Source organism: Heterocephalus glaber, unplaced genomic scaffold (assembly GCF_053883595.1).
Source record: "Heterocephalus glaber isolate CG9 unplaced genomic scaffold, H.glaber_assembly_v1.0 deba00001571, whole genome shotgun sequence".
Taxonomy (NCBI): domain Eukaryota; kingdom Metazoa; phylum Chordata; class Mammalia; order Rodentia; family Bathyergidae; genus Heterocephalus; species Heterocephalus glaber.
In genome coordinates this window covers 145656-172478 of record NW_028258356.1, presented here as the reverse complement: position 1 = coordinate 172478, position 26823 = coordinate 145656, and the positions used below count along the sequence as shown (strand labels likewise).

The 26823-nt window shown below is 38.2% G+C and overlaps 1 protein-coding gene and 1 pseudogene across 3 annotated transcripts in view; one reads left to right on the top strand and one right to left on the bottom strand.

Annotated features, from left to right (window-relative positions):
* The window catches only part of LOC147823637 (uncharacterized), a 121549-nt gene extending 95012 nt beyond the window's left edge, over positions 1-26537 (top strand). For all 3 annotated transcript variants that reach the window (XR_015443450.1, XR_015443451.1, XM_087192403.1), the window contains exon 3: positions 25815-26537. Coding sequence is in view for 1 of the 3 variants with exons in the window: in XM_087192403.1 (XP_087048529.1) it covers positions 25815-25818 (4 nt within the window). In the remaining 2 variants the exon portion in view is untranslated. The remainder of the gene's footprint in view (positions 1-25814) is intronic.
* On the bottom strand, positions 11899-12855 carry LOC101697153 (tubulin alpha-1C chain pseudogene; annotated as a pseudogene).
* Positions 26538-26823: the final 286 nt, after the last annotated feature.

Here is a 26823-nt window from a genome sequence, read left to right as displayed (position 1 = left end):
TTCCCAGCTGTCAATATGCTGTACTTTCTCTTGTGATGCTGGTCAGCAGCAGTGAGCAGCAGCTCCCAGTGAGCTGCCACAACAGATATGCTCCAGTGCACTGTGTTGCTGAGCAACAACACTTGGTAGTTAGTTGTGTTAAATGTGTTTTGGACTTTTGATATTTTCAAGTTACAGTGGGTTTATCAGACATAACTCTATCGTAAGTAGAGGAGCATTTTAGTACTTTCTTTTTTTAAAATTAATTTTATCAGTACATTTAAGGTATACAATATAATGACATTCATCATTGGAAATTTGCACCTTTACATAATCCATCTTGGTTCTTATTTTTCCCCCATTCCCCTGCCCTCTCCTTGAACCCCTCCACTCCTCCCTATCCACAAAGACTTTGTTTCCATTTTTTCTTTTTCTCACATTAATTCCATTCCCTTCTTTCTTTTCCCTTACCCCTCCCACTTCCCCTTCCCCTTTGCACCTTTTCTTCCTATTTCACATTATTATTATTATACCTTTTAGTCCTTATTTACACTTTCACACTAGAGGAACTATTCGGTATTTACACGTGTGTTCTATTTATTTCACTTAAGAGTATGGCCTCAATGTGCATTCATTTAGCTATAAATGCCACTAGTTTCTTGTTCTTTATGGCTGAGTAGTACTCCATTTTATAAAAAAACCTACATTTTCTTTATCCAGTCTCCAGTTGATGGGCAATTGGGTTGCTTCCAAGTTTTAGCTATTATGAATTGTGCTGCTATGAACATGGGTGCACATTTATCATTGTGGTATGATTCTTTTAATTCTTTGGGGAAGATACCCAGTAGAGGAATAGCTGGGTCAAATAGGACTTCCAGTACTAGTTCTTTGAGGTATTTCCATACTGATTTCCACAGTGGTTGCACCAGTCTACACTCCCACCAGCAGTGGAGCAGTGTTCTTCTTTCCCCACAGCCCTGCCCGTATTTGCTATTGGTTGATTTCATGAGAGCTGCCATTCTGACTGGGGTGAGGTAGAATTGTAGCGTTGTTTTCATTTATATCTCTCGAATGACCAGTGATGTTGAACATTTTTTTCCTATGTTTATTTGCTATTTCTGCTTCTTTTTTTTGAGAAATGTTGGTTCATTTCAGATGCCCATTTTTGAATTGGGTCTTTAAATTTGGGAGGTCTGACTTTTTAAAGTTCTTTATAGATTCTAGGTAGTAGACCTTTGTCTGAGGAACAGCTGGTGAAAATGTTTTCCCACATTGTGGGTTGTCACTTCACACTGTTGGTGGTTTCTCTTGTTGTGTGGAAGCTTTTTAGTAAGAAGAGATCCCATTTGTTGATTGTGCTAGTTCATGTGCAACCGAAGTTTTGTTCATAAAATCTTTTCCTACACCAATGTCTTCAAGAGTTCTACCTAACTTCTGTTTCAGCCAGTTCAGCTTTTCTGTTTTAATATTTAGATCTTTAATCCATTTCAATTTTAGTTTAGTGCATGGTGAGAGATAAAGGTCTAGTTTTAGTCTTTGGCAAGTTGAAACCCAGTTTTTCCAGCACCATTTATTAAAGACGCTATCTTTCCTCCAGTTGAGGGTGTTTGGCTCATTTGTCAAAGGTGAGGTGGCTGAGTGTGTCTGGCGTTATTTCTGCATCTTCTAATCTGTTCCACTGGTCCTCAGGTCTGTTTCTTTGCCAGTACCATGCCTTTTTTTTTTTTAATCACAGTGGCTTTGTTGTATAGTTTCAAGTTGGGGATTGTGATACCCCCTACCTTGCCTTTGTTGCCTAGTATTGCTTTTGGTATTCTAGGTCTCTTCTTGTTCCAAATGAATTTTTGGATTGTTTTCTCAAGGTCTGTGAAGTATGCTGCTGAGATTTCAATAGGATTGCATTGAATCTATATAGCAGTTTTGGAAATATGGCCATTTTCACCGTGTTGATTCTTCCTACCCAGGAGCAAGGGGTATATTTCCATTTTCTGATATCCTGTTCCATCTCTCTTTTCATAGTGTTATAGTTTTCAGAGGAGTGGTCTTTGATTTCTTTTGTTAGGTTGATTCCTAGGTATTTCAGTGTTTTGGATGCAATTGTGAAAGGAATTGATTGCCCCATTTCTCTCTCAGTGAGTCTGTTTCTTTGTGTACAAAAAAGATACTGATTTTTGTGTGTTGCCCTTGTATCCAGCTACTTTACTGAATTTGGTTATTAAGTCTAGAAGATTTTGGTGGAGTTCTTAGGGTCTTCTATATAGAGTATCGTGTCATCTGAAAATAATGACAATTTGACTTCTTCATTTCCTATCTTTATTCCTTTTATTTCTTTCTTTTGTAAAATTGTTGTGGCTAATGTTTCCAAAACTATATTGAACAAGAGTGGTGATAGTGGACATCCTTGTCTTGTTCCTGATTTTAGTGTGAAGGATTTCAGTTTTTGATCATTTAGTATGATATTGGTTGATTTAGTATGATGTTGGTTTCTTATAGATGGCTTTTATCAGATTGAGGTAGAGACTGTCTATTCCAATTTTCTGTAGGGTTTTTATCATAAATGATTGTTGGATTTTGTCAAATGCTTTTTCTGCATTTATTGAGATGATCATATGGTTTTTGTCCTTGGCTCTATTGATACAGTGTATTACATTTATTGATTTGCGTGTGTTGAACCATCCTTGGATCCCACTTGTTCAGGGTGTATGATCTTAATGATCTTCTGCATTCTGTTTGCCTATGTCTTATTGAGGATTTTTGCATCTATGTTCATTAGTGAGATTGGCCTATAGTTGTCTTTTTCAGTTGGGTCTTTCTCTACTTTGGGGATCAAGGTGATGCTTGCTTCCAGGAATGAATTTGAGAGTATTTCTTTCCTTTCAATTTCATTGAAGAGTTTAAACAGTAGTTCCTCTCTAAATGTCTTGTAGAATTCAGCAGTGAAGCCATCAGGACCTGGGCTTTTCTTAGTTGGTAAATTTTTCATTACATTTTCAATTTTATTGATTGATATTGAGTTGTTTAGAATTTTTAGGTCATCTTCATACAACTTTGGTAATTCACATGTATCTAGGAATCTGTCCATTTCTCCTGTGTTTTCCATCTTATTGGCATATAGATTCTCGAAGTAGGTATTAATGATCCTCTGGATTTCTGCTAGGTCTGTTGTGATTTCACCCTTTTCATTCCTAATTGCATGAATTTGGGCCTTTTCTTTCCTTTGTTTGGTGAGGTTGGCTAAGGGTTTGTCAATTTTGTTTATTTTTTCGAAGAACCAACTCTTGGCTTCATTGATTTTTTGTATTGTTCTCTTAGTCTCCATTGCATTGATTTCTCCTCTGATCTTTATAATTTCCTCTCTTGTATGAGCTTTGGGTTTGTCCTGCTCTTCTTTTTCTAGAAGCTTGAGGTGCAGCACCAGGTTGTTTAATTGAGCTCGCTCTGTTTTCCCAATATGAGTATTCACTGCTATGAATTTCCCTTGTAAGACAGGTTTCATTGTGTCCCATAGATTCCAATATGTTGTATTGGCATTGTCATTTAATTGTAGGAACTGTCTGGTTCCTTCTTTAATTTCCTCTGTGACCCATTGGTTATTCAGAAGTGCATTGTTCAGTTTCCATGTGTTTCTGAAATTTTTGTCGTTTGTTTTGGTATTGATTTCCAATTTCGTGACACTATGGTCTGATAATAAACAGGATAACTTCAATTCCTTTGCACTTACTTAAACATGTTCTATGAGCGAGTATGTGGTCTATTTTGGAGAATGACCCATGTGCAGCTGAAAATAATGTGTATTCTGATTTTGTGGGGTGGAAGACTCTGTAAACATCAGTGAAGTTCATTTGTTCAAGAGTTTGATTGAGTTCTACTATTTTGTTGTTTATTTTTGTCTAGTTGATCTGTTTGTGACAGTGGGGTATTGAGGTCCCCCACTACTATTGTATTAGTGCTCCTCTGATTTTTCATGTCCGTTAGTATTTGTTTTATACAGTTGAGTGCACTAGTGTTTGGTGCATATATATATATGTTTGTGATTGTCATCTCTTCCTGTTGGATTGTTCCCTTTACAAGGATATAGTGTCCTTCTTATCTCTCTTAATCAGTGTTGGGTGGAAATCCACTTGATCTGTGAAGAGAAGAGCTACTTCTGCTTTTTGGGGGGTTCATGTTCCATGGAGTATTATTTTCCACCCTTTAACTTTCAGTCTATGAGTTTCTTTTTGAATTAAGTGTGTTTCTTGTATGCAGCATATTGGTGGATCTTGCTTCTTGACCCATTCTGCTATTTCTTTTGATTGGTAAATTGAGACCATTAACATTGATGGTTATAACTGATGTGTATTTACTTATTATTGTCATGACTTTTTGTTTTTGTTGGATTCTCCCCCTTTGCATTTAATTTCTTGTCGTGCCTGATGGATTCATTCTGCAGGGCTTCCTGGCCTTGTGATCCTTGTTGTCTTTTCCTAGGATGTTGTTTAAAACTTTTTGGAGTGCTGGTTTGGTATTCATGAAGTTCCTAAGGTGCTCTTTGTCATGAAAATATCTTATTTCTCCATCAATTTTGAAAGATAGTTTTGCAGGGTACATCAATCTGGGTTAGAAGTTGTTTTCCTTTAGGGTTTGAAATACATCACTCCATGCTCTTCTTCCCTTGTGGGTTTGTGTTGCAAGTCTGCTGTGATTCTGATTGGCTTTCCTTTGTATGTGATTCATTTCTTTTCTCTAACTGCTTATAGAATTTTGTTCTTCTGTTGAGTTTCTTCGATCTTAACAATTATATGCCTATGTGTAGATTTTTTTTGATCATGGCTAGTTGGAGTCCTATATGCCTCACTTATCTGTATGTCAAGTTCTTTCCCCCTATTTGGGAAGTTTTCTGCTATTACTTCTGTGAACAGTTTTTTACGTTGTCTGTACTCTATCCTGTTTCTTTATTGACTCCAGTCAGTATGATGTTATTCTTCTTTGCATTGTCTAGCAGCTGCTGGATTGATTTCTCATGGTCCCTTACTATTTTAGGGAAATTTTTGTTTTCCTCACCACTAATTGCAATCCTGTCTTGTACATCTGAAATGCTATCCTTGCATTATCTCATTCTGCTGTGTAAACTTTCAATGGAATTTTTAATCTCCTGGAAATCTGTTTGCATCTGTTTTATGGATTCCATTTGTTTCCTATGTTGGGATTCCATCATGTTCCTCATCTCCTCTATTTTTTTATATGTCTCCTCTAGATTTATTAATCATATCTTGTACTATGGGCACAATCTCTGCTGTTATCTGAGAAATTATTTCTGATTTCATTTTCTCCAGGCCCTCTTTTGTTGCCAGTTCAGGGAGTCTAGGTGGTTGAGTAACAGATTGTTCCATCTTGTTTCCCTTTGGGGTTGTCTTAGGTGATCTGGAACTCTGGTTTTGAGATTTATTTATGTGTCTTCTCATTTCAACAGATGCAGCCTGCTGTGCCTTTGTTGAGGCGACTTTTTGTTTACCCAATGGTCTTGAATTCTCAGCAAGCCACCCAGCAGCCTTTAATTTGCTGCTCACCAGTACACCAATTCCTGGGTTCAGAGTGGTGGCCTTCTGGGTCCCTGAGCTGACCTGTTGTCTAGGTGGGCTTCTGGCTGGGACCTGAGCATGCTTGGGATGGTATCTAGGTGTGCCTCTCACTGGGGCCCCTATGTAGCTGTTGTCTGGGAGGGCCTTTGGCTGGGGGCTGTGCACCCCAGTACCTGTTGTCTGTGCAGGCTTTGTCTAGGGTCTCCACGCACTTATTTATGGTAACAGAGTGAGTCTCTGTTTATTGCTTGTGTGCCTGTTTAGCTCTTTTCCAGGTGAGGCCTTGGCTATGGCTGATGGTATGGCGGTCCTCTGGCTGAAGCTTGTGCACCTGTGCAGCTCTTTTCTGAGTGGGACTTTGGCTTGGGTGTGTGTGCAGGAGCCTCTGGGATTGGAGTGGAGCCCTGGCTGGGATCTGCCTGCAGCTATTCCGGTCTGGGCCTCACAGCTGATCCCCGGGTCTGTGCCCCCTTACTGATGGAATGGCGGGGCTCTAGCTGAAGGTACATCTTAGTACTTTCGAGAGCAATGATTTTTAAAGTGTGGTTGCTGGACTGATGTAGCCTGTGAAGTGTTTGTTACTAGGTTGTAACAAGCTAATACAAAAATTGAGAGTAAGATTTAGAAATTTTTATAGCAAGTTAGAGGAGTAATTTTATAATGAAAGAACCTGGACTTGTTTTTTGAAGTATGCTTTTCATTTCATTTTTTAGCCATTTACTTTCATTGCATTTTACTAATGTATTGGACATATGAATAGGAAATCCAAACTGAACCTTGTGACAGTTGACTGAGGACTGGTGGACTTGGTGGTTATCAAGTCAGTTGGGAATGGGTGGAAGGAAGGAATCTAAGATTACCCTTAGGTATCTGACAATAGGGTATGGTAGTTACAGAAAATTACAGAAGCAACTCCTTTTTTGTAAAGGTGGCAAATTCCCACTTACCTATTGCCTTAGACTACTCTTGTGCTAAAAATGCATTTGAATAAACATATTACAATCTTTCATGCCTTTAGTTAGGTTTTCTTGCAAGTACCATTTTCTTTAGTGGAAACATCTCTTCCCTTTTTCTTCACTTGGCTAAGACATAATATAAAGGCAAATGTTGTAAAAAGTGTTTGTGTGTTAGAATTGTACTAAATGCTTTATATTTGCTATTTCATACAACAATTCTCACAATAACTTTGTAAAGGAGGGGTCTCTTTTTGTAGATGGTAAAACTGAAAGTGAGGTTAAGTGACACACAAGGTTACCCAGCTGGTAAACTGGTAAACTGGTGGAACTGGGCTTTGAACCCCCAAATGCAACTCAGGAACCTATGTGCTTTAATTACTATAACACAATGCCTCATCAAAGCTCTCTTCAACTGTATTTTCTTGTCTTCACTAATGGGTGTACCACCTGCATTTCCATAAAGCATGTGGACAAATCTCTATCCCAGGACTGCCAAATCCTCTTTGAACCATTTGTTCATTTGCTTCTTCCCTGTATTTCCTAGACTGTGGGCTCCTTGAGGTCAGGAAAAATTCTAACCATCTCTGATTCTTCAATCCAAAGTACAGCTGGGTCAATGTTTGTTGACTAAATGGAGACATAAAAAAGCTTGGCATATTATTGATGAGAAATTAGGTGGGGCCAGAAATTAGACTGTATGGGCTAAAGCTATAGACGTAGATTTGGATTAGATTGTGAAAGTTGCTAAACACTAGTTTAGAATTTGCAAACAGCAGCCACAAGACCATGTAAAAATACTTCCACATCTATGGATATTAGACTTTTCAGTGCTACAGCTTTTTAATTCAGGTCATTAATCAGTGGTCATTAATCAGCATTAGCTCTCTTATCTGCTCAATCTTTGCATTTCAGTTCCTCAGTTCTCAAGTTCTGTACTTCCTCTTAATACTATTCTTTTTTGTTGTTGTTGTTACTGGGGATTGAACTTGGGTCCTTGCACTTTGATGCCATTCTTAAAGGGCATGTTTTATCTTGAATAATAGATTTTCTCTGAATGAGAATACAGTGCTAGGTCATTAATCAGTGATGTGCTGCTACGTGCTAACAACCACACCTGTCCCCCCAGCCCTAATAAGTAGTTTTAAAAAAAAAATTCCATGATGTAGCTGTTTGTGTCATGGCCAATTGAGGCTATCCATGTGACCCCTCTGAGTATGGAAGTAGGAAGAGCTGTGCAGTAGCAAACCATATAAAATGTTTCCACCACATAGTTATAGTGGTCATTAAATGACCTCAAGAGCACAGATAACAGTAAAGTGTAGTGAAATAATTAGGAAACAATAAGTTTTGAGTGATTGTTACCTCTGTTTTTAACATAAATCTTTAATTATAAGTTTATGTAGCTTAATTTTTAATAATTTCCATATTTAACAACCGCCTTACAAAATTTCTTTAATTTTAACAAATAAACTGATGTGAGTTGACTCCAGGACACAAGTGTCACTAATCCCTTTACCTACAGAGACATTCAAGTTCAGCTCCTGAGATTAATCTTACACTTAAGCAGATGACTGTAGGAAAGCGCTGGCTCAGGAGCTTCTCCCAGTAGCACTAGCTCTCAATCTGTGTTCCAGTTCCTCAGTTCTCATAGTTCTTTTTTTTTTTTTTCAATCTGAATAATAGTCTCCCTCTGAATGTGAATACTAGTATCCCTCAGGCTCTCCTCTGGGCCAGGGATGATCAAGTTGTGCAAGTTGTGCATGCATAGGGGTATGACGTACGTTCTGGGGTGATCACAGGCTCTCCTGCTTTCTGCTGCTTATCTGCCCACCACTGCTTGAATACATGCCGTGCAGTTTGGGCTTGCTTTGCCTCCAGCATATGACTCTTATCTGGTCATGTTCTTAGTTTTGGATCTTAGTGTTGGACTCGAGGTTCTGTATTCCGTGTGCTTCAGTAACTGACACCTGACCTTCATCCATGATCTGACTTGCAGGGCTGCCTGGCTTTGGCCTACCTGACCACAACTCAAATCCAAATGCTGATTAAACAGAAACATGAGAAAATGAGGGGATTTAAGCAGATATTACTGTTTTGCCAATATTTGCCAATAGTTACAAAGACTGTGGTTGCCTTTCTTCTAAATAGTTCTTGGAGTTTTGTAGAGCATGCCTAGGTTAAAAATAATGGAGCAAGTACATTAAACAAATAATAGTCCTCTTCTGTCAGTTCAAACAGGGTTCAGAAGAGATTGAGGGAATGCTCAAGCCTTCCATGCATTAGTGTTCTCTGTGCCCAAGCCCCATAAGAAGGACACGTGGGCTGGATCTATCTGAAAACACTATGCATTTTAAAAATAAGACACATATACTTATGTATGATTTGTTTATTCAGTAATTGAACCTAACACAAACAATATTCTTCATTGAGAAAGGAGGTTTGGCATTTCTCAGTATTAAGTAGATACCAGCATTTGTAACCTGATGTTGGTACCAGACTAGTGTTAGAAGATTTTAGCATTGAATATCCTGGAATGATCTAGGAATCAACTTGAGAAAAACCACAAGGAAAAAGCACTTTGAAAAATTTATTTAGTTTCTTTACTGGGAATGAGAAGCTGGAGTTGCTAATGAAGAACCAGTGCTCTCAGGTGGAGGGAAAAAAATTGCCTGAGTGCTTTAAGCTTCATAGTTGCCCTGCCTCTGCTGAGAGGTAACAGAGGCACTTGGGACACCAGGAAAAAGTTGCTGTGCTTATCACTGAACAGACTGAAACTGTATGGATTCAAAGGTGATCTGAATTTTCTAACACTCCAGGAAAGCAGTTGTGTTGAATGACATAGTAAATATCTGACCTAAAACAAGAAGCTGGGTTTCCTATAACAGGCTGAATCTCAAGTGTTTCTGTAAAAAGGGAAATACCTTAAACTTTTTCCTGGACAAAGTAGGGCTAAAAAAGATATTCTAAAAAATAAATAACAGTGACAGTAGAGAGAAAACAGCTGATTTCTGGGAAATGTGACTGGTAAAGTTGTAGAGTTCTGTCCTTGGAGGAGCTCCACACTTGGTTTAATGTTTTGTTGTTGCCATCTTGAAATTCCTAGTAACTTTTTTTTTGTTATCAGGGATCAAACTCGGGTCCTTGTGCTTGCACCACAGGCAGCGAAACCACTGAGCTAAATCCCTGGCCCTCTAGTAACTTTTAAAGAAGAAAGCTTAGAGTGTCATTTATCACTATTCTGCAAATGGTGCAGCAGGTTCAGTTGGCAGGTGAGTGTAAAAGGAGGAAGCGGAGGAAGAGGAGGTAGTGGCTACAGGACAACATTGAAAACAAGCCTTTGTGATGTTTTATTTACCTAGCCGGGCAAGAGAAAAGTGAGAACAGGGTCACCAGAAGTGGTAATTTATAGACATCTGAATGTGTAATAGTAGCTGTATTTATATAGTGTTTACATGTGTCAGGCTTTGCATGTGTAAATTTAATAGTCATCATTTTACTCCCATTTTACAAGTGAGGACAGGAGACACAGTGGATACGAAAACCAGCCAGAGTCACATGAGTAAGTTGGTAATGGTGCTTAGATTCAAACCAAGGGAGTATGGTTCCTGAATTTTTTTTAATGTCATATCTTTCCCTTCTACTAAACAGAGCAATGACATTGGTTTGCTAAAAGGTGTTTTAAATCATATCTGCTTAAACTAGTTATTGTTTTGAATTCTGAGAACTAATGAGCTAGGGCTTTTAAAGACCTTCCATGTGTCCTTGGAAGTTAATAGTGAATTGTACTAGAGAACATATACACTCTTCTCTTTCTTTTTTTTTTTTTTCCTTCTGGTACCAGGAATCAAACTCAGGACCTTGTGCTTCCCAGGCAGGCACGGTACCACTGAGCTACATCCCCAGCCCACACTCTTCTCTTTAGAACATCAGCTACTGACTCTTTTAGGAAAGGGAAAAGTACTAAACATTCTACACTTTAGTGTCTCATAACAAGCATTCAATTTTGTCTCAGAAGCTTACATGCAAAAGGCAATATGTTCATTCTTAGGAATTTATACTATACTTTATTCCTTTCAGAGAATTGGGGATTTAGTTCATACTTGCTGGATATGCTGCATGATCTGGGAAAACCGTTTTTAAATTAAAGACACTTTATTTTCTAAGATTTCTGTAGGCACCAGAGATATTGGTTGAAAAGGCTGGGCTTTGGCATCCTATGGCTGATTTTCTGGCCTTATGTTTGCATCTGTGATAGTAGTGAAAAGAGACATCTCACATGGCTTCCTAGAACATTGCTAGCTTCAGAACAGTTGTTTGATTTATGAGAACTGGTATAGAATAGTAGAATAGGCAGTTCTTGGGAAGATAACTTCTCTAAGCCTTATTTTCTTTAATAAAAAGTTAATAACATCTATGTCACAGGGTGTTATAAGAATTCAGTAAGATACTGTAGAAGTATTTATCATACAGCTGGCATATATTAAGTTCTTACTAAATTTTAAATTTCTAATGTGGATATAAGTAATTCACAGTGCTCTTTGAGGCCCAGTATAAAATTGTTTTAATTTTAATAACATTTTTCCTCTTTTTTTTCTTCATAGTTCATACTGTTAGGAGAATGAGATGAATGTTGTTTTTTACTGTACAGTGATACTTTTCTGTCTTAATTATGCATTTTAAAAATAAACTTTGGAAAGACAAGTTGGTTTTTGTCCAATGGTCCTTTTATAAAGGGCTATTTAAAAAGACATAAAAGAAATAGCATTTGTTCATTATTTAATACCTTGTATCAGTGATTACATCAGCTCAGTCTGGCCATCGTTCGGGCTTCAGAGCCTTTGCTTCAGCCAGACCTGAGAGCAAAACAAGCAGAGAGAAGGCAAAGAGCTGTTCATCTCCCAGGCCCCAGGTCTCTCTGCTTCAGTGGTCTTTCTGTGCCTGCTGCTGTTTGCCTCTATGACCCCTTTCCCTCTGTCCACCAAAGCACATGGCTCATTCCCACCTTCTGAGGAAGAAATAAAGCAAACCACTTTCTCCTCAGACTTGTGCTCCCTTAAAGTAGCATTTTATCTTTTCCTTTTCTTTAGTAGCTTGAGTTCTGCTAAAAATGGTCTTCACTTCTTTAACTTCTCCCATTTCTTATTCTCTACTTTCCCCCTATGACTTTCCCAAAACCATTATCTTGAAAATATTTAAGGACCTCCTCCTCATCATCAGGGTGTGTGACCTTTTCTTCATCTTCATTCTTTTTGATCTGCTTGGAAATGTGACATAAATCACTAAGCTTCGGGGACATGGTTTGTTCTTTTCTTAACATTTGTGTCTTAGTTTGCTGATAGAAAATGTCAATGATGCCAACTTTGCAGAATATTATGAGGATAAAGCAAAGTGATAACATTAAAGTATTTAGCAATCAGGGAGTTTTACCTGGCAAGTACATTTACCCCCAAGTATGTTACTCTCATGCTCCAGATACTGTAACTGTATTTTAAAAAAATTTAAAATGCAAAAATTTTTATTGACAGTTTGGAGCTTAATTCCACAGAACATAAAATAATGTGTAAGATGAGACAGTGGAGTGTAAAATTGCAGCAGACAGATTAATATTGTTCACCTTCATCCTCTCTCTCAGCACTATCTGCTCCAACCTCCTCATAATCCTTCTCTAGGGCAGCCATGTCCTCCTGGGCCTCAGAAAACTCCCCTTCCTCCATCCCCTCACCCACGTACCAGTGAACAAAGGCATGCTTGGCATACATCAGATCAAACTTGTGGTCCAGGCGAGCCCAGGCCTCAGCAATGGCTGTGGTGTTGCTCAGCATGCACACAGCCTGCTGCACCTTGGCCAGGTCTCTACCAGGCACCATGGTGGGAGGCTGGTAATTAATGCCAACCTTGAAGCCAGTGGGACACCAGTCCACAAACTGGATGGTACGCTTGGTCTTGATGGTGGCAATGGCAGCGTTGACATCTTTGGGAACCATATCACCTTGGTACAACAGGCAGCAAGTCATGTATTTACCATGGTGAGGGTCACATTTCACCATCTGGTTGGCTAGCTCAGAGCAGGCATTGGTGATCTCTGCTACAGTAAGCTGTTTATGGTAGGCTTTCTCAGCAGAGATGACAGGGGCATATGTGGCCAGAGGGAAGTGGATGCGGGGATGGGGCACCAGATTGGTCTGGAATTCTGTCAGATCAACATTCAGAGCTCCATCAAATCTGAGGGAAGCAGTGATGGAAGACACAATCTGGCTAATAAGGCAGTTCAGGTTAGTGTATGTTGGATACTCAATATCGAGGTTTCTACGACAGATGTCATAGATGGCCTTGTTGTCTACCATGAAGGCACAATCAAAGTACGCCAGGGTGGTATGGGTGGTGAGGATGGAGTTGTAGGGCTCAACTACAGCTATGGAATCTGGGGGCCTGGGTAAATGGAGAACTCCAGCTTGGACTTCTTGCCATTGTTAACAGAGAGACATCCCATCGGCAGGGAGGTGAATGCAGAGCCAGTTCCCCCACCAAAGCTGTGGAAAACCAAGAAGCCCCGTAGACCTGTGCACTGGTCAGCCAATTTCTGAATTCAGTCCAAGACAAGGTCACTGATCTCCTTGCAGTGGTGTAGTGCCCATGGGCATAGTTATTGGCAGCATTTTCCTTGCCTGTGATGAGCTGCTCAGGGTGGAAGAGCTGGTGGTAGGTACCAATGTGCACTTCATTGATGACTATGGGTTCCAGGTCTACAAACACTGCCCTGGGCATGTGTTTGCCAGCACCAGTCTCGCTGAAGAAGGTGTTGAAGGAATCATCTCCTCCCCCAATGGTCTTGTCACTTGGCATCTGGCCATTGGGCTGGATGCCATGTTTCAGACAGTAGAGCTCCCAGCAGGTATGGCCAATCTGGACACCAGCCTGGCCAACGTGGACAGAGATGCACTCATGCATGATGGGGACTTGTAGGAATCAGCGGTGCTGGACAAGGTGAGACAAGGGAGAGGAGGATCTCCCACTGACAGACTGCCAAGGAGTCTGGGGGGAGAAGCAGTGTTATGTACCTGTATTGTTATGTTAAGCTTTCTCTGGATGCTAATCTTCCTTTCTAACAGACTGCTGCACATCTGTTTTGACCTGTAATGATAAAATCATGGATGATAAGGGCTGGAAGAGTTTTTAGAGAGACCACTCAGTCTACAGTGGGGGAAATGATGGTGTGGAGAGTAAATTGATTTGAGACAAGGCTGCTTAGTCAGTAAGGATGGTTTCAACTTCAAATAATAGAAATCCCGATGCAATTAGCTAAATATTCTATAAGAAGTAGTTCAAAAAAGTGGCATGCTATCGTTGATTAATGTAGCAATTCAATGACAATATCAAGGGCCCTGACTCTACTCTACTCTCTACTGGCTTTGTTGTAATCAGCACATCCATCAGTCTACAGGGCAGCTCCTGGTGGTTAGACGGCTGGAGCAGTTCCTAGTGTTTCATGTAGAATCCGCAATATCCAATGAAAGGAGAGGTCATTTCTTCCTATGGAGCTCTGTTTAAGAATGAGTGTACCCTGACTCTGGCAGTTTGGAGTTAAAATTTTCTTTCAATAAGGCATGGAAAAGATTTAACAGCGCCAGATTGGAAAAGACATAAAACTATTCACAAATAACACAATCATTTATATGACAAACATTATGTAATCTATGAAAATAGTTTCTAGAACTAGTAAGAGACTTTAGCAAGGTTGTAGGAGGCAAGATCATATACAAAAATCAATTGTATTTCTTTATACTATAAATGAATAATTGGACACTAAAATAACTACTTATAATAGCTTCAAAAGTATGAAATTTTGGGAGATTCATCTGAAAAAAGATGTGAAAGACCTGTTCACCAAAAGCTAAAAAATTCATTGATAAGAGAAATGAAATAAGACCAAAATAGAGAGACATACCGTGTTTACAGGAGGCTTAGTATTAGTGACAGTAATTTTCTCTATGTAGATTCAATGGAATTCCAACTAAAATCCTAGCAAGTTTTTGTTTTGTACATAGGAATTGATGAGCAGATTTTGAAATTTATATGGAAATGTGAAGGACCTAGAATAGTTCAAAAAATTGAAATGACAAAATTGGAGGACTTAAACTACCTGTCTTCAAAGTTTATTATTATTACACTATGGTAATCAGGACAGTTGACAGATCAATGGAACTGAATAGAGTCCAGAAATAGACCCATTAAATATATGATCAGTTGATTTTTAACAAAGATATAAAGGGAATTAAATATAAAAGAACATTTCTTAAACAAATGGAGCTAGAACAATTGGATATTCATATACAGCCTCCACAAAACTTCAATCCATACCTTATATCATTTACAAAAAATTAGCTCCAAATGGATTACAGACCTAACTATAATACTATAAGACTAGAAGAAAACATAAGACAAAAATCTTTGTGACTTCAAGTTAGGTAAAGATTTCTGAGATGCAACATCGAATGCATGATCCATGAAAAAATTATCATGAAAAACCTGATAATCAGACTTTATCAACATTAAGAACTTATCTTTTTGAAAGACACCATTAAAAGAATGAGAAGGTAAGCTGACACTGGGAGAAAATGTTTGCAAATTATATATCTGATAAAGAACTTGTGTATAGAATGTATAAAAAACTAAAATTTCAATGGTAGTAATAACCATAACAATAATTTATAAATGGGCAAAAGATCTGAACACTTCAAATTTGACAGTTCATGAAAAAACTATAAGAATAGCAACCCAAAACCTGAAAAGACATTCAACATTGTTAATGTTTGAGGAAATGCAAATTGAAGTCATAATAATATATCACAACACACTTATTAGAATGTCTAAAATTTAAAAAAAGTAACTATACTGTGTGAAAGGATATGGAACAATTGGAATTTTCATATACTGCTGGTGGAAATGTAAAATGATCAACCACTTTGGCAAATATTTATCAGTGATTTAAGAAATATAATCTAAACCTACTGTACTACCCAGCCATTTTATGGATATTTATCCAAAAGGAACAAAGACATATGTCCATATAAAAACTTATACATGAGTTAGGTTGGGGATTTAGCTCAGTGGTTTCACCGCCTGCAATGCAAGCTCAAGGACCCGAGTTCGATCTCCGGTACCAAAAAAAATCAAAAAACAAAAAAAACTTATACATGAGTATTCATGGCAGCTTTACTTGTAATAGCCAAAACCTAGAAGCAGTGTAGATGTCCATCAATAAGGTAAGTGAATAAAGAAGTCATACCACATCTACATAATGAAATACTACTCACTAGGAAAAAGGAAGAAACTATTGACATCTTTGACAACATGAATGAATCTCAAAAATTATATTGAATGTAGTCAGGCTAAACAGAGCCCATACTACATGATTCCAATTATAGAAAAATGAAAATGAACCTATAGTGATATAAAACAAATCAGACATTGCTTAAGTGTGGGGCAGGAGAGAAAGATTATAAAAGGGGATGAGGAAATTTTTGTGGGGAGGGTGACAGTTATGTGCATTATCTTGATTGTATGGATGGTTTCCTGGGTGGGTACATATGTCAAAGCTTCAAATTTTGCATATTAAAATGCAATTAATTGTATATCAATTTTAGTTCAATAAAGTTGTTTAAAAAGGAGATATTGCAAGTAAGTAAAAACAGGTAAAGGCTGAAATATTAGTGAAATCTTGCAAATCTGCATTTCTCTACTGATAATTTCCAAACCTGTAGGCCTGGTGTTGGTACTCCATGAGGTTGTCTTAGGCTAACATTCCAGCTGTATCGGGTGTTGCCATTCTGGAGGCATTTCATGGACCTGAAATGATCTGCCCACCTTCTGACCTCTCACACAGAGATGATCCCACCCTCCTCTGAGTTCCCATGATTCTGTGCAGCTTTCTTTTGGGCATTTTATCACATATTTCTTTACATTACAGTGTGCAAACATATTTCTTACCTTCTTTACAAGGCTGAAAGTTTCTTGAAGATAAGGATTCATGTATTCCATACTTATTCTCCTATCCCAATGGCATCCTACAGAATGTCTCCTAAATAGTAACTACATGTATAAACAGTAAGTATGCTTAACTGAATATTTTTAAAAAATACTGGGTTAAGAACTGAAAATATTTCCTTGATATGAAACTTTTCCAGATTGTTGCATTTATAATCTTCATCATATAAGACTGGAGAAATATTTCCTTTACATTTAAGTCACTCTATCTCTTCAACTGTTACAAATATGTTTTGCTTATGATGTTTAAAGATATTTCGCATTACCTAAGTATCAGTAGCTACTCTTTGTAGATTTGTAATTGTTTATTAATACTTTCATAATGTGTACACTCATGTTTTGAGCACAAATGGTGTAGAGATGCAATGCTTATGGAAAAAAATGTCTTTCTGTTTTTGTCACATTTCTTTGAAGTTTTTGATTCTGTGCTGAAATAATGAAACTCAAATCTTATCTAAGAAATAGGTTGATGATAAAACCTAAATTTTGTCGCAGAGTTAAGGTGAACAAGAAACCAGGCTAAGAGGGAGCTTTATTTCAGTTTCACGTGTCTGACAAAATTGGGAAATTGGATAAAAGGAGTTTAGGAAATTGTACTGAATGAAAATGTACTGATGTTTTCTATTTGTTCCAACATAAAAGCATCTATTTCCTCTACACAGAGATGGATAGATATTGGTCTCAAATCTAATGGAAGTGCTCATTTCCAGGGGCATTGTAGTTTTGAAATGGGTTTGTTTGAGGATTCTGGGTCTAATTTCATATTATTGAACTCTGAAATTACAGAAGCCTTTCCAAAGTAATACTTGAACCTTAGAATGGCTTCGTGGAGCACCCTGAGCTTGTTGTGTACAAAGACTGAAGGGCTTCTTTGCAATACAATCCTCTTCTGCATAACAACTGATGCTGTGTTTTAGTTCTTGAGATTCTCCTGAGCTTGTTTTCTTCCTTTACTCAGTATAAGAGAACAGCCTGGGAGGTGAAATGACAGCCAGTGAAAGTTTCAAGAGCAAATAATAGGGCAGAGGTTAAGAGTTCAGCATTTGGAGGTGGGCCTGGGCTTTCCTAATTCTACCATTAGCTCTGTGGCCCCGGGTCCGGTTATTAAAGCCTTTCAAAATCCGACTACCTCAGTTGCAAGACAGGTCCCATGAATATTAAAAGTTTATCATGGTGTCCATCCAAATGGAAGTTATTAGTGTTATTAACAGAAATTCTTTTAGTTTTACTTCAAGAAAATAGCTTCTTTTGCTTTTTATGCATGAGTCACAAACTGAGAATTATGTATTCACATTGTCATTGTAAAATATCCTTATTGTTCTAATTAAAAATGCAAACCTGAAAGTGTGGATGTGGACCTTTTTCTTGGAAATGGTTCTGGGTGGTTGTATATCTAGTGTTGAAAGGCCAGCCTGATTTGGTCACAAATGCATATATATTAGTGCCTCCAAATAGACAGATGATGTTATGGGACTCCAGATATTGTCAATTCAATTCACTGTGGGCAGGAAGAAGACCTATTTTTAGGGGAAGGAAAGGGAAGACTGTAAACTGATGAAAGATAGGATTCTCCTGTATCCCTTTTCTACCACTATTGCTATCCATGTTTATGACTAACTCCATTTTTCCTGAAGTTCCTTTATCATCATTGTTCATATTCCTCTTCTCCTTTTCTATTCTATAAATGGCACATATTAAGAAAGAGCAAATACTTGACACCATACCCAGAAAGTCAGTGGTGGGAGTAATGCCTTTTTAATCCTGAACACCTGGTCTCCTTTTATTTGGCTGCCAGAAGGAGAAGGTTTCTTGATTATTCAAAAAAGTATTCTTACACTGGTGCTCACAAATGACAGAAAAGGTTAATACATTTCAGATCTGCTTGGTAATCCAGAGAGATAGAGTTCTGCAAACACAGAATTGCCTTTTTAGGTTGAATCTGACATTCTGAATAGCCACCCTTTTCTTCCCACACTTGAAGTATTTACCCAAGCTTTAAACACTGAGTAGCACTGGTGTGGCAAGAGAGCCAACATTAGCCAAGGATACCTTTGCAAAGGAGCCTTATGCACGTTATCTCATTTAGTTTTCATGACAATCTCATGAATAAAGCATCAAATTTCCCATACTTCATAGGTGAGTATGGGCTTCAGTAGGCCCTGGCAAGGAGGGACTCACTCTAGTGCAGTCTCCCTAAGCACTGGTGACCTCTTGCAAGACTTAGTGGTCTTCTCTAGGTGACCTCCCTCCTCTCTGCAGTGGCATCAGCTGCATAACTTTAATACAAGTGTCTCTTTGCCCATCAGGCAATGTCAGTTACAGCAAGATGTAGCTCCTAATTCCAGTCACCTTCTGAAGTCAGCCATTTTGTGGGACCATAGCCAAGTGCAGAAATCATCCTACTAGGAGAGTAACTGTGGCTGGGGAGAGCTCAGTGGTAGAGTGCTTGCCTAAAGTGTGAGGCCCTGGTTCAATCTTCAGTACCAAAAAAAAAAAAAAAAGAAGAAGGTAGTGACAATGGAACTGATATCTCTCCCTCAGCAGTACAGCAACAACATCTGTCTCCCCAAATCTCTTTCCTTTGCTTTGGTTATATAGAGGTGAGCATGACTGTCCTTTTATATGGCTGGGAAGGTAGGGGTGGTAAAGAGGTCAGTAAACCCTGCAGGACCAATGCTGGAGTATTTAGTGGTTTTGGTCTTCAGTTATAATTCTAGGACAGCAAGAGCATTATACGTATGTGCATTATCAAATTAATCCCTATAAAAGTCCTACGAGGGAGGCTCAGTTATGTGGTATGGTAAATACGAATGTGGCCTTAGGCTTGAATCACGGCTTTTAGACTATTGATGTGAATATGAAACAAGACCAGTTGTTATTTGTGTGACCTTTACCTCCCTGTACTTGTTTCTTGTCTGTATGATTTTAAAAAAGAAAAAAAGAGTACTTACCTTACCTTACAGTCTTATGAAAATAAAATGAGATAACCTACATGGTATTAAATTGTCTGTGAATGGTCACTAATGTTATCTTCATTTTCCAGATGAGGAAACTAACACCCAGAGATATTTTGTAATTTCCCAAAGTCACATAGCTAGGGGGTGCCTCACAAATCCATGGTCATAGTCATTCCTCAATAGTGGCACATTGTCGTCCTTTTCGTATCCAGGCCCACATGGAAAGTTATATTACTCATACACAGCACTGGGGAGGATGGACTAACTAGCTCAAGGACCGACTAGCTCAAGGAGCAGTCTGGGGGGCTCCACTCCCCCTAGGTCCCCTCTGATTTACAGATGCTCTGGCTTCCTGGAAGAGAAAACACGACCTGGCAAGGCCAATGGGATCAGGTGAGTCTTCCTGGAGAAAAGGATGACTTAGTTATAGATTTAAAAATCAGCAAAATTTAGTATAAAAGTAGGATGGATACTTTATAGTAGCTTTTTCAAAGCACTAGAGTTCCTAAATTAAGGAACATTTATGGAAAAGGATTTGTGAAATGTGATAGCAATATTAGCAGTTACTATTCTTAAGAAAAATGGACAAAATATTTGAAAGTAAAAAGTGAACCACATATAGTGGTTACAGAGATGGGCTATTTCTAACAAACTTTCATCTGGGGACATTTATAGCTTTATTAGAACTCTCATTCATTCATCTTTAACTAAATAAAAAATGAACATTAACTTCTACTAAGATTTGTTATCACGTTTCAGCTATTTTTATCAAGTAACTGAAGCAAGCAGGAATAGATCAAGAATATGATTAACTCTAGCCCGGTGTGTCTTTGAAGTTCAGAATAGTTTGGCCTTATCTTATCACAGGCTGTCTCTATGTGGCTGTCTCTATGTACAAGAAGCTGGGCCCAGAAAGCAAGCTTTGGTTGTTGGACTGGCAGGCACGGGGAGAGGATTTGTGGCTGTCACTCAGGTTGTCTTGTGCTTAATGACTGACATCTGAGTGACTGAGTGACTGGCATATGGAAAGGGGATGGGAAAGTAGTGACTGAAAGTTGTTCGGACAGTGCCCATCATGGGGCCAAGGACATCTGGTTTGGTCCTCTCTAAGAGAGAATATGCCAAGAAAGGAAGACATTCTCCCAACTGCACAACACAACACTGGAAAGCATTGTCACTCTGATGGCTCCGTGTCATTAGTGGTGGCAGGAGATGGCAATGTCTCTAGAAACAAAAGGATAGGAGCCACAGAAGAGAGAGAATAGCAGGTGCCATGAGAATAGCGATCAGATTTATTTATTGAAGATGTTTGTAGAAAGAGTGATTGGGGACAAAAAATATAGGAAAACATGAATTACGCATAGAACAAGTGCCACATAGTTAAATGCTGGGACACTTCCTCAAGTCTTCATTGCCATTTTGTTTCTGCATCCTTCAGTTTCATACTTGCTAAATTCCAAGATGAGCTGTGTAGATCAGTTCATAGCAAAGTAATTATCTGTTCTAAGAAGCATTTTTTTTAAAAAAAGAGTTGTTAGGGTTTAGATCTAAAATGGCCCCCAGAGCCTTGTGTGTTTGCAAAGTGATTGGATTATGATTGTATTACAGCTGACTTGCTCTTAGGAGGTGGGGTCTGGTTGGAAGAGGCGGGTTGTGGGGGCCATGACCTGGAAGGATATGTGTTTTTTTCTGGCTCCTCCGCTCACAGTCTGCTTCCTGGATGCCATGGGGTGAGCAGATTTTGCTCCACTATGCCCTTCTCCATGCCATTCTGCCTTGGAGCCAGTGGACTGTAGACTGAAACTGCTACAAACTGTGAGCCAAAATAAACCTTTCTTCCTTAAGCTGTGAGCAATGGGTATTGTGTCTACTGAGAAAGTGACTAAGACAAGAGTTAATTTAAAATTTGTCCAAATTTGACATTTTCTTTCCCGAGTTTATTGAAAAATTCAAGTCAAGTAACTTGCACAATTGCATCAATATTTTAAAAGCTAACAATCTTACATATGCAGAAAAGGCTTACAATCTTCAATAATCTTTAATGTAACACACATTCATTAAATATGAGCCTCAAAGGAGAAACTTGGATTGTTCAGAATCCTAAGTGCTACACAATGGTGGCTTTGGGATAGTAAAATACCACACATTTACTTTGCAAAACCATCATTGAATGACTAGTGGTTTAACTCTGAAAGTCATCATGACTGTTTTGTGTTTAGGACCAAGCAAAAGGAGGGAAGTTTCTCTGATGTGGCATTCTTAGCAAGATAGTCTCCTTGTAATTTGACTCTGATGTTGGAATGCTCATCAGTTCTTGGAGAAACTGACTCATCCATTGTGGCTAAACTCAAATGTTACCTCCTCTGTGAACTAGTCTCTGACACCTCAAGCTAGACTAATTGTTCCCATGGACCTTGATATTTGCCTCTGTTATGGCACCATTATCATACAGTATCTTAGCTATTCATGTGTTTGTTTACTTAATAAACAAGGAACTCCTTGTGGTTAGGGATGGTTTGCAGATGATTATGCAATTAAGGAGCTGTTATAAGTAGGATACTACATTTACAATATGGATAAATTTGTACACTTGTACACACCAAAAAAAAAATTCAAGAGACTTTTGCCATCCAGAAGTAGAACTGAAAAAAAGAATTTTGGGATATTGTCATCTTAAAATCTCTTCCCACTGGAAAGACTCAAAAAAGTCAACATTTTGAGGTGAATGACTGAGTGAGTGAAGATTTGTGTTTGATTTATAGCTGTATTTAAAGCTACGGTGAAGGAAGGGCTTGGGTTTGATATTTGTGGAGTGACTTCTCCTTAACAGGCTCCTTATTAGGCAATTTGCATTATGTGGCTTTCACATTGGGTGTAACTATCTTGCTAGTTGGGTCCTAGCAGCTCCTTTTGTCAAATGGGGAAACTAAGTTTTAGAGAGGATTGTGAACAAAGCCATTCATCTAGAAACTAGAATTCCACCCAAAGCCTGAAAAAACTTTTAGTACATGCTTGTATGTGTTAAGGACAAAAAGAGAATTCAGTTGTTATTAAGGTAAGAGGAGCAGCACTCATCCTACAGCCTGCACTTCCCCTCTTAAATAAATATGTAGTGAATAGGTTGAGTGAAGGGAAAGGGTTCGAATTAGGCAGTTTGTGTGATGGTTAAGCAAATGGACTCATGAGTCAGACTACCTGGGTTCAGAGCCTGGCTCTGCCTTGTTCTAGTTCTGTATGACCTTGGGCAAATTATTTAACTTCTTGAGTCTCAGGCTCTTTATCTGTAAAAAATGGGTAGAAGATAATAGTCATTGTTCATCATCTCACAAGATATTGTCAGGATGAAAACCAAGAATGAACATAAGCACGTAGCAGAGTGCTTGGGACACACTGATGCTCAGTACATTATCATAATTATCCACATACAAATAATTGCTCATCTTTCTACTTTCTTAGTGCTTAGTAGATACAATCTTAAAGTTGAAGAGAAGTCCACCGAATGATCTCTTCCCAGTGATCTGTAGCCCAAGTATGAGGTCTGTAATCATTTGAGAAAAGTTTGATTCCTGGCTCTGCCTAAAAATCTGTGGGAGTCAGTTTTCTCACCTGTAAAATGGTGGTCAAAGCTTTACCTGCTTTACAGAATTCTTGTCAGGCCTACTTGAGAGTTCTAAGATAAGGAGTACAGGAAAGTGCAGCCTCTGCTATAAATCAGGGAGTCACATGGAAGATAGGAAGCCTAAGTGGACCCCTAGAAAAGAAAAGGGCCTTGCAAACTATGATGCACACATGCTAGTAATAATTAATAATATAAATATACATAACTGACATTTAAACTTGTTTCAGAATATATTACCTATTTTATTAGTTTCACATAACCTTTGAATTTCATTTCTTTTTTTTTCTTAAATTCTTTTATTGGTACATTTTAGGTATACAATATGTTTACATTTATCATTGGGTGCTTGTACCTGTACATGATGTATCTTGGTTCTTCTTCTTTCCCCATTCCCTGTGCACCCTTCACCCCCTCCACCCTTCCCTATTTACATAGATTTCATTTCCATTTTTTTCTTCTTTCATAATTTTTCCTATTTCATTAATTTTTAAGAGAGGAATGCTGTGAATTTTTGTAGACTGTAATTATCTCCAAAAGTTGGTGCATCACTTTCCTAAAGAAGCTCTTGGTAGAACTTCAGTATTCTTCAAGGCCTTCAATCACTGGCTAGGTAATGTGAGACCCAAAATACATATAGACTGGAATTTCTTTCTTGCTTTCATATTGAATGAGATAAATGCATGAGCTGAGTGTATATGTGTGTGAAAACACATGTATACATCTTGAATTTGATCCCGAATTATTCCCTGGGTATAAATAATACACTCTGAAAGGAACATTAACTTTTTCAGGTCACTAGGGTTTTCATTAGAATGCTGGACTATAAATAGTTCCCCAGAGGGGTAACGGAAATGATGCACCATTCCTGCTCCTCCCACAGGGCACAGAGTAGCAGAGAACAGCACTCACTTGCAAGTGTTTGGCTCACTGTGCACTGGTCTTGTTTATAAGGTCAAATTTTGGATTAGCCTTTGAGATGAAAAAAAGAAAAAAGTAGTCAAGGGCACCTTCATGAACATTTTGTTTCTTAGGGAAAATAACTTTACATGAGATTTACCTCGTGTACTACATAAAAATTCTCAGCACAGCTAACTAGCACAGTGTATTTCCCCCGAGTTGCTTAAATGTCATCATGTTTGGTACAAAATAGGAAAAAAACCTTATTTTGCAAATAATCTTGCCAGGATTTCTCTGTCATGGTCTAATAAATAACTGTGGCATCCACATAGAAAAGGATAATTGAGTAATTACCTGGTGAATTCAGATGACAGAGACAGCCACAAGAGGTAATTCAGAAAACCTTTACTTTGTTTTGTTATCTTTTAGAGCAAGGTTATTCGTTTAAGGAATCTAGAGAATTAGCTTTACTGTTTCCAAAGTATTTTGTCTGAACTTATTTCTGTGAGGTCCACTGAAGAGGCCATGCTGGGATGAAGCAGATTTGTAGAGCTAAGATCTGCCACAGGGCTGGTTGCATCTGGCTTTTAGTAGCTGTAGCAGTTTGAGGGCACAAACTGTAGCCTCTTTATCCTTGTCTCTCACTGGTGTCTTGAACATAGTAAGCCTTCTTCTTTAAATAGTTATCAAAAGTATTCAGGTTCATTTTGTTATGAAAATAATTTCTGGGTCTCCTAGGAATCAGATAGTGTTTGAAAAATATATTCCTTAATGCTCATTATTCCATCTGATTTAGTTTCACATGGGGACCCATATATGTTATTAAGATATGGAGTATATGTGATAGGGAAATATGGATGTGACAAGGAAAATGGTAAAAATTGGGTAACATTTGGTAATTATGGGTAAAATTAATGCAAACTTGTTTGACTTAATAATTCATAGAGATTGAGCTTTTGAAAGCTGTTTGTATGATTGTTATGCATTATATGGTTGGTGTTACTTTTCTCTTTTGATAATTTTATTTTTAAGTAAGCCAGAAAATCAGGTGAGGAGGTGCATGAGGTGTGTATGTGTGTGTGTGCGTTCGAGTGCATGTGTGTGTGCGCGTGTAAACAAGGGGTAAATGGAATTTTACCTTAATAAGATGAGCCCTGTTTAGAATGATAATGATCATTAATTGAGGGGTTAATATGTGCCAGGGAATCTTTAAAAACACTAACATATTTAATGTATGCTACAATGCTATGTGATAACTGTTATTTCCATTTTTTAAGATTAGTAAGCTAATATTCAGAGATGTTTAAAAACTTGCTCAAGCTCACATAGTGAGGGGCAGAGCTAAGACACAAACTCCAAATTCTCTGACTAATAAATTAGCATTCTTCCCACATATCAGCTTTGACGCAGAGGAGGCACCTACGCATAGTGATTCTTAACAGTGTCAAAACATCCTTTCTTCTGAGACACCACTTGTCTGTAATTATTACCTGTAAAATCTTTCTTTGAGCCTTAAGGCTAGATTAAGGCCTTGCTTATGTAAAGCAATAAAATGGTCCAATCTTAGCTTCCAGTACTGGCAACATTTCTTGGGAAGTCAGTAAGCGGATAAAAGTGAGTCACTTGAATAAAAGAAAAAGAAAACCCCAAAAACTAAAGTGAGAGAGTATTTAATGCGTTGTCTTTACTTAATGCAACTAATTAAGCAATTTGGATGCTGAGCAGAAGAAAGAAATAAACGAAATTGTTATTTAACTGTTCTAGCTCTATTGAATTAATATTCTTGAGTTTTTACTTTTAGGTAGTCAAGAAGGAGCCCCAGGAAGACCTGCAGGTGGAAGCGATGGAAAAGGATTGTTTCATTGGTGGATACAGGAGCCATGGTGACATTTTGTCTCTGGAGGAGACTGGCAATTTATGAGAAACATTAGCTAGTTACTAGTCAATCTTTTTTCCTGTACATACAGAATAGTTACAAAGTTAAAATTAAAACATAATTTATCTATCTGAGTTTTTTGTTCAAGTGCTTTTATATTCAGAAGCAGTCAAAACAGCAAATAGGTTCACTGAGATCTAAACTCCTAAATTTGGTTGTTTGTTGTACTGTGTGCCAGCTACAGTGGTGAACAAAAGAAGCATGTTTCCTGACTTTGTGGAGTTTATCTTCTAGACATAAAAGTACATAATATCTTCACAAGTAGTATGTGAGGACTTGTAAAGAGATCACATCCAAAGACAATTCAGCAACTCAGAGGGACAAAACTGCCTTTAAAAGACCTCTGGAGCAGCCTTCATTTGAGAGTGTTCAGAGGGGCTGTGGGAAGACAAGATAATGGAAAGGAAAAGAAGGACTCCAATGCAGCTGTCAATTACTTAAAGGTATCGATATCATCAGGAGATTGCACTGCTCTTAGTTGGGGCTATTGGTGCCTGGGCCTTAAAAGCTCCGACCAGAATGAGTACCATAGTGGTTTAATGCACACCATCTTTCATTCATTGGTGACTTGAGCAGGGGCCTGTGAACTCTAGCAGTCAATAACATGTACCTTCTCTGAAGAGGCATTCATGCTGATTAAACATTTATTTATTTATTTTGCTCACATGAAATGTAGAATTAACTATTTTAAGGTGAACATTTCAGTAGCATTGAGTACATTTATAATGTCGTATGACCATCACCTCTAATTAGTTCCGTGACATTTTCATCACTCCAAAAGGAAACCTCATAACTATTAAGTGGTTTTCCATGAACCTCCCCCTGTGCCTCTTGTAACTGCAAATCTGTGTTCTGTTGCTGTGGATTTACTTAT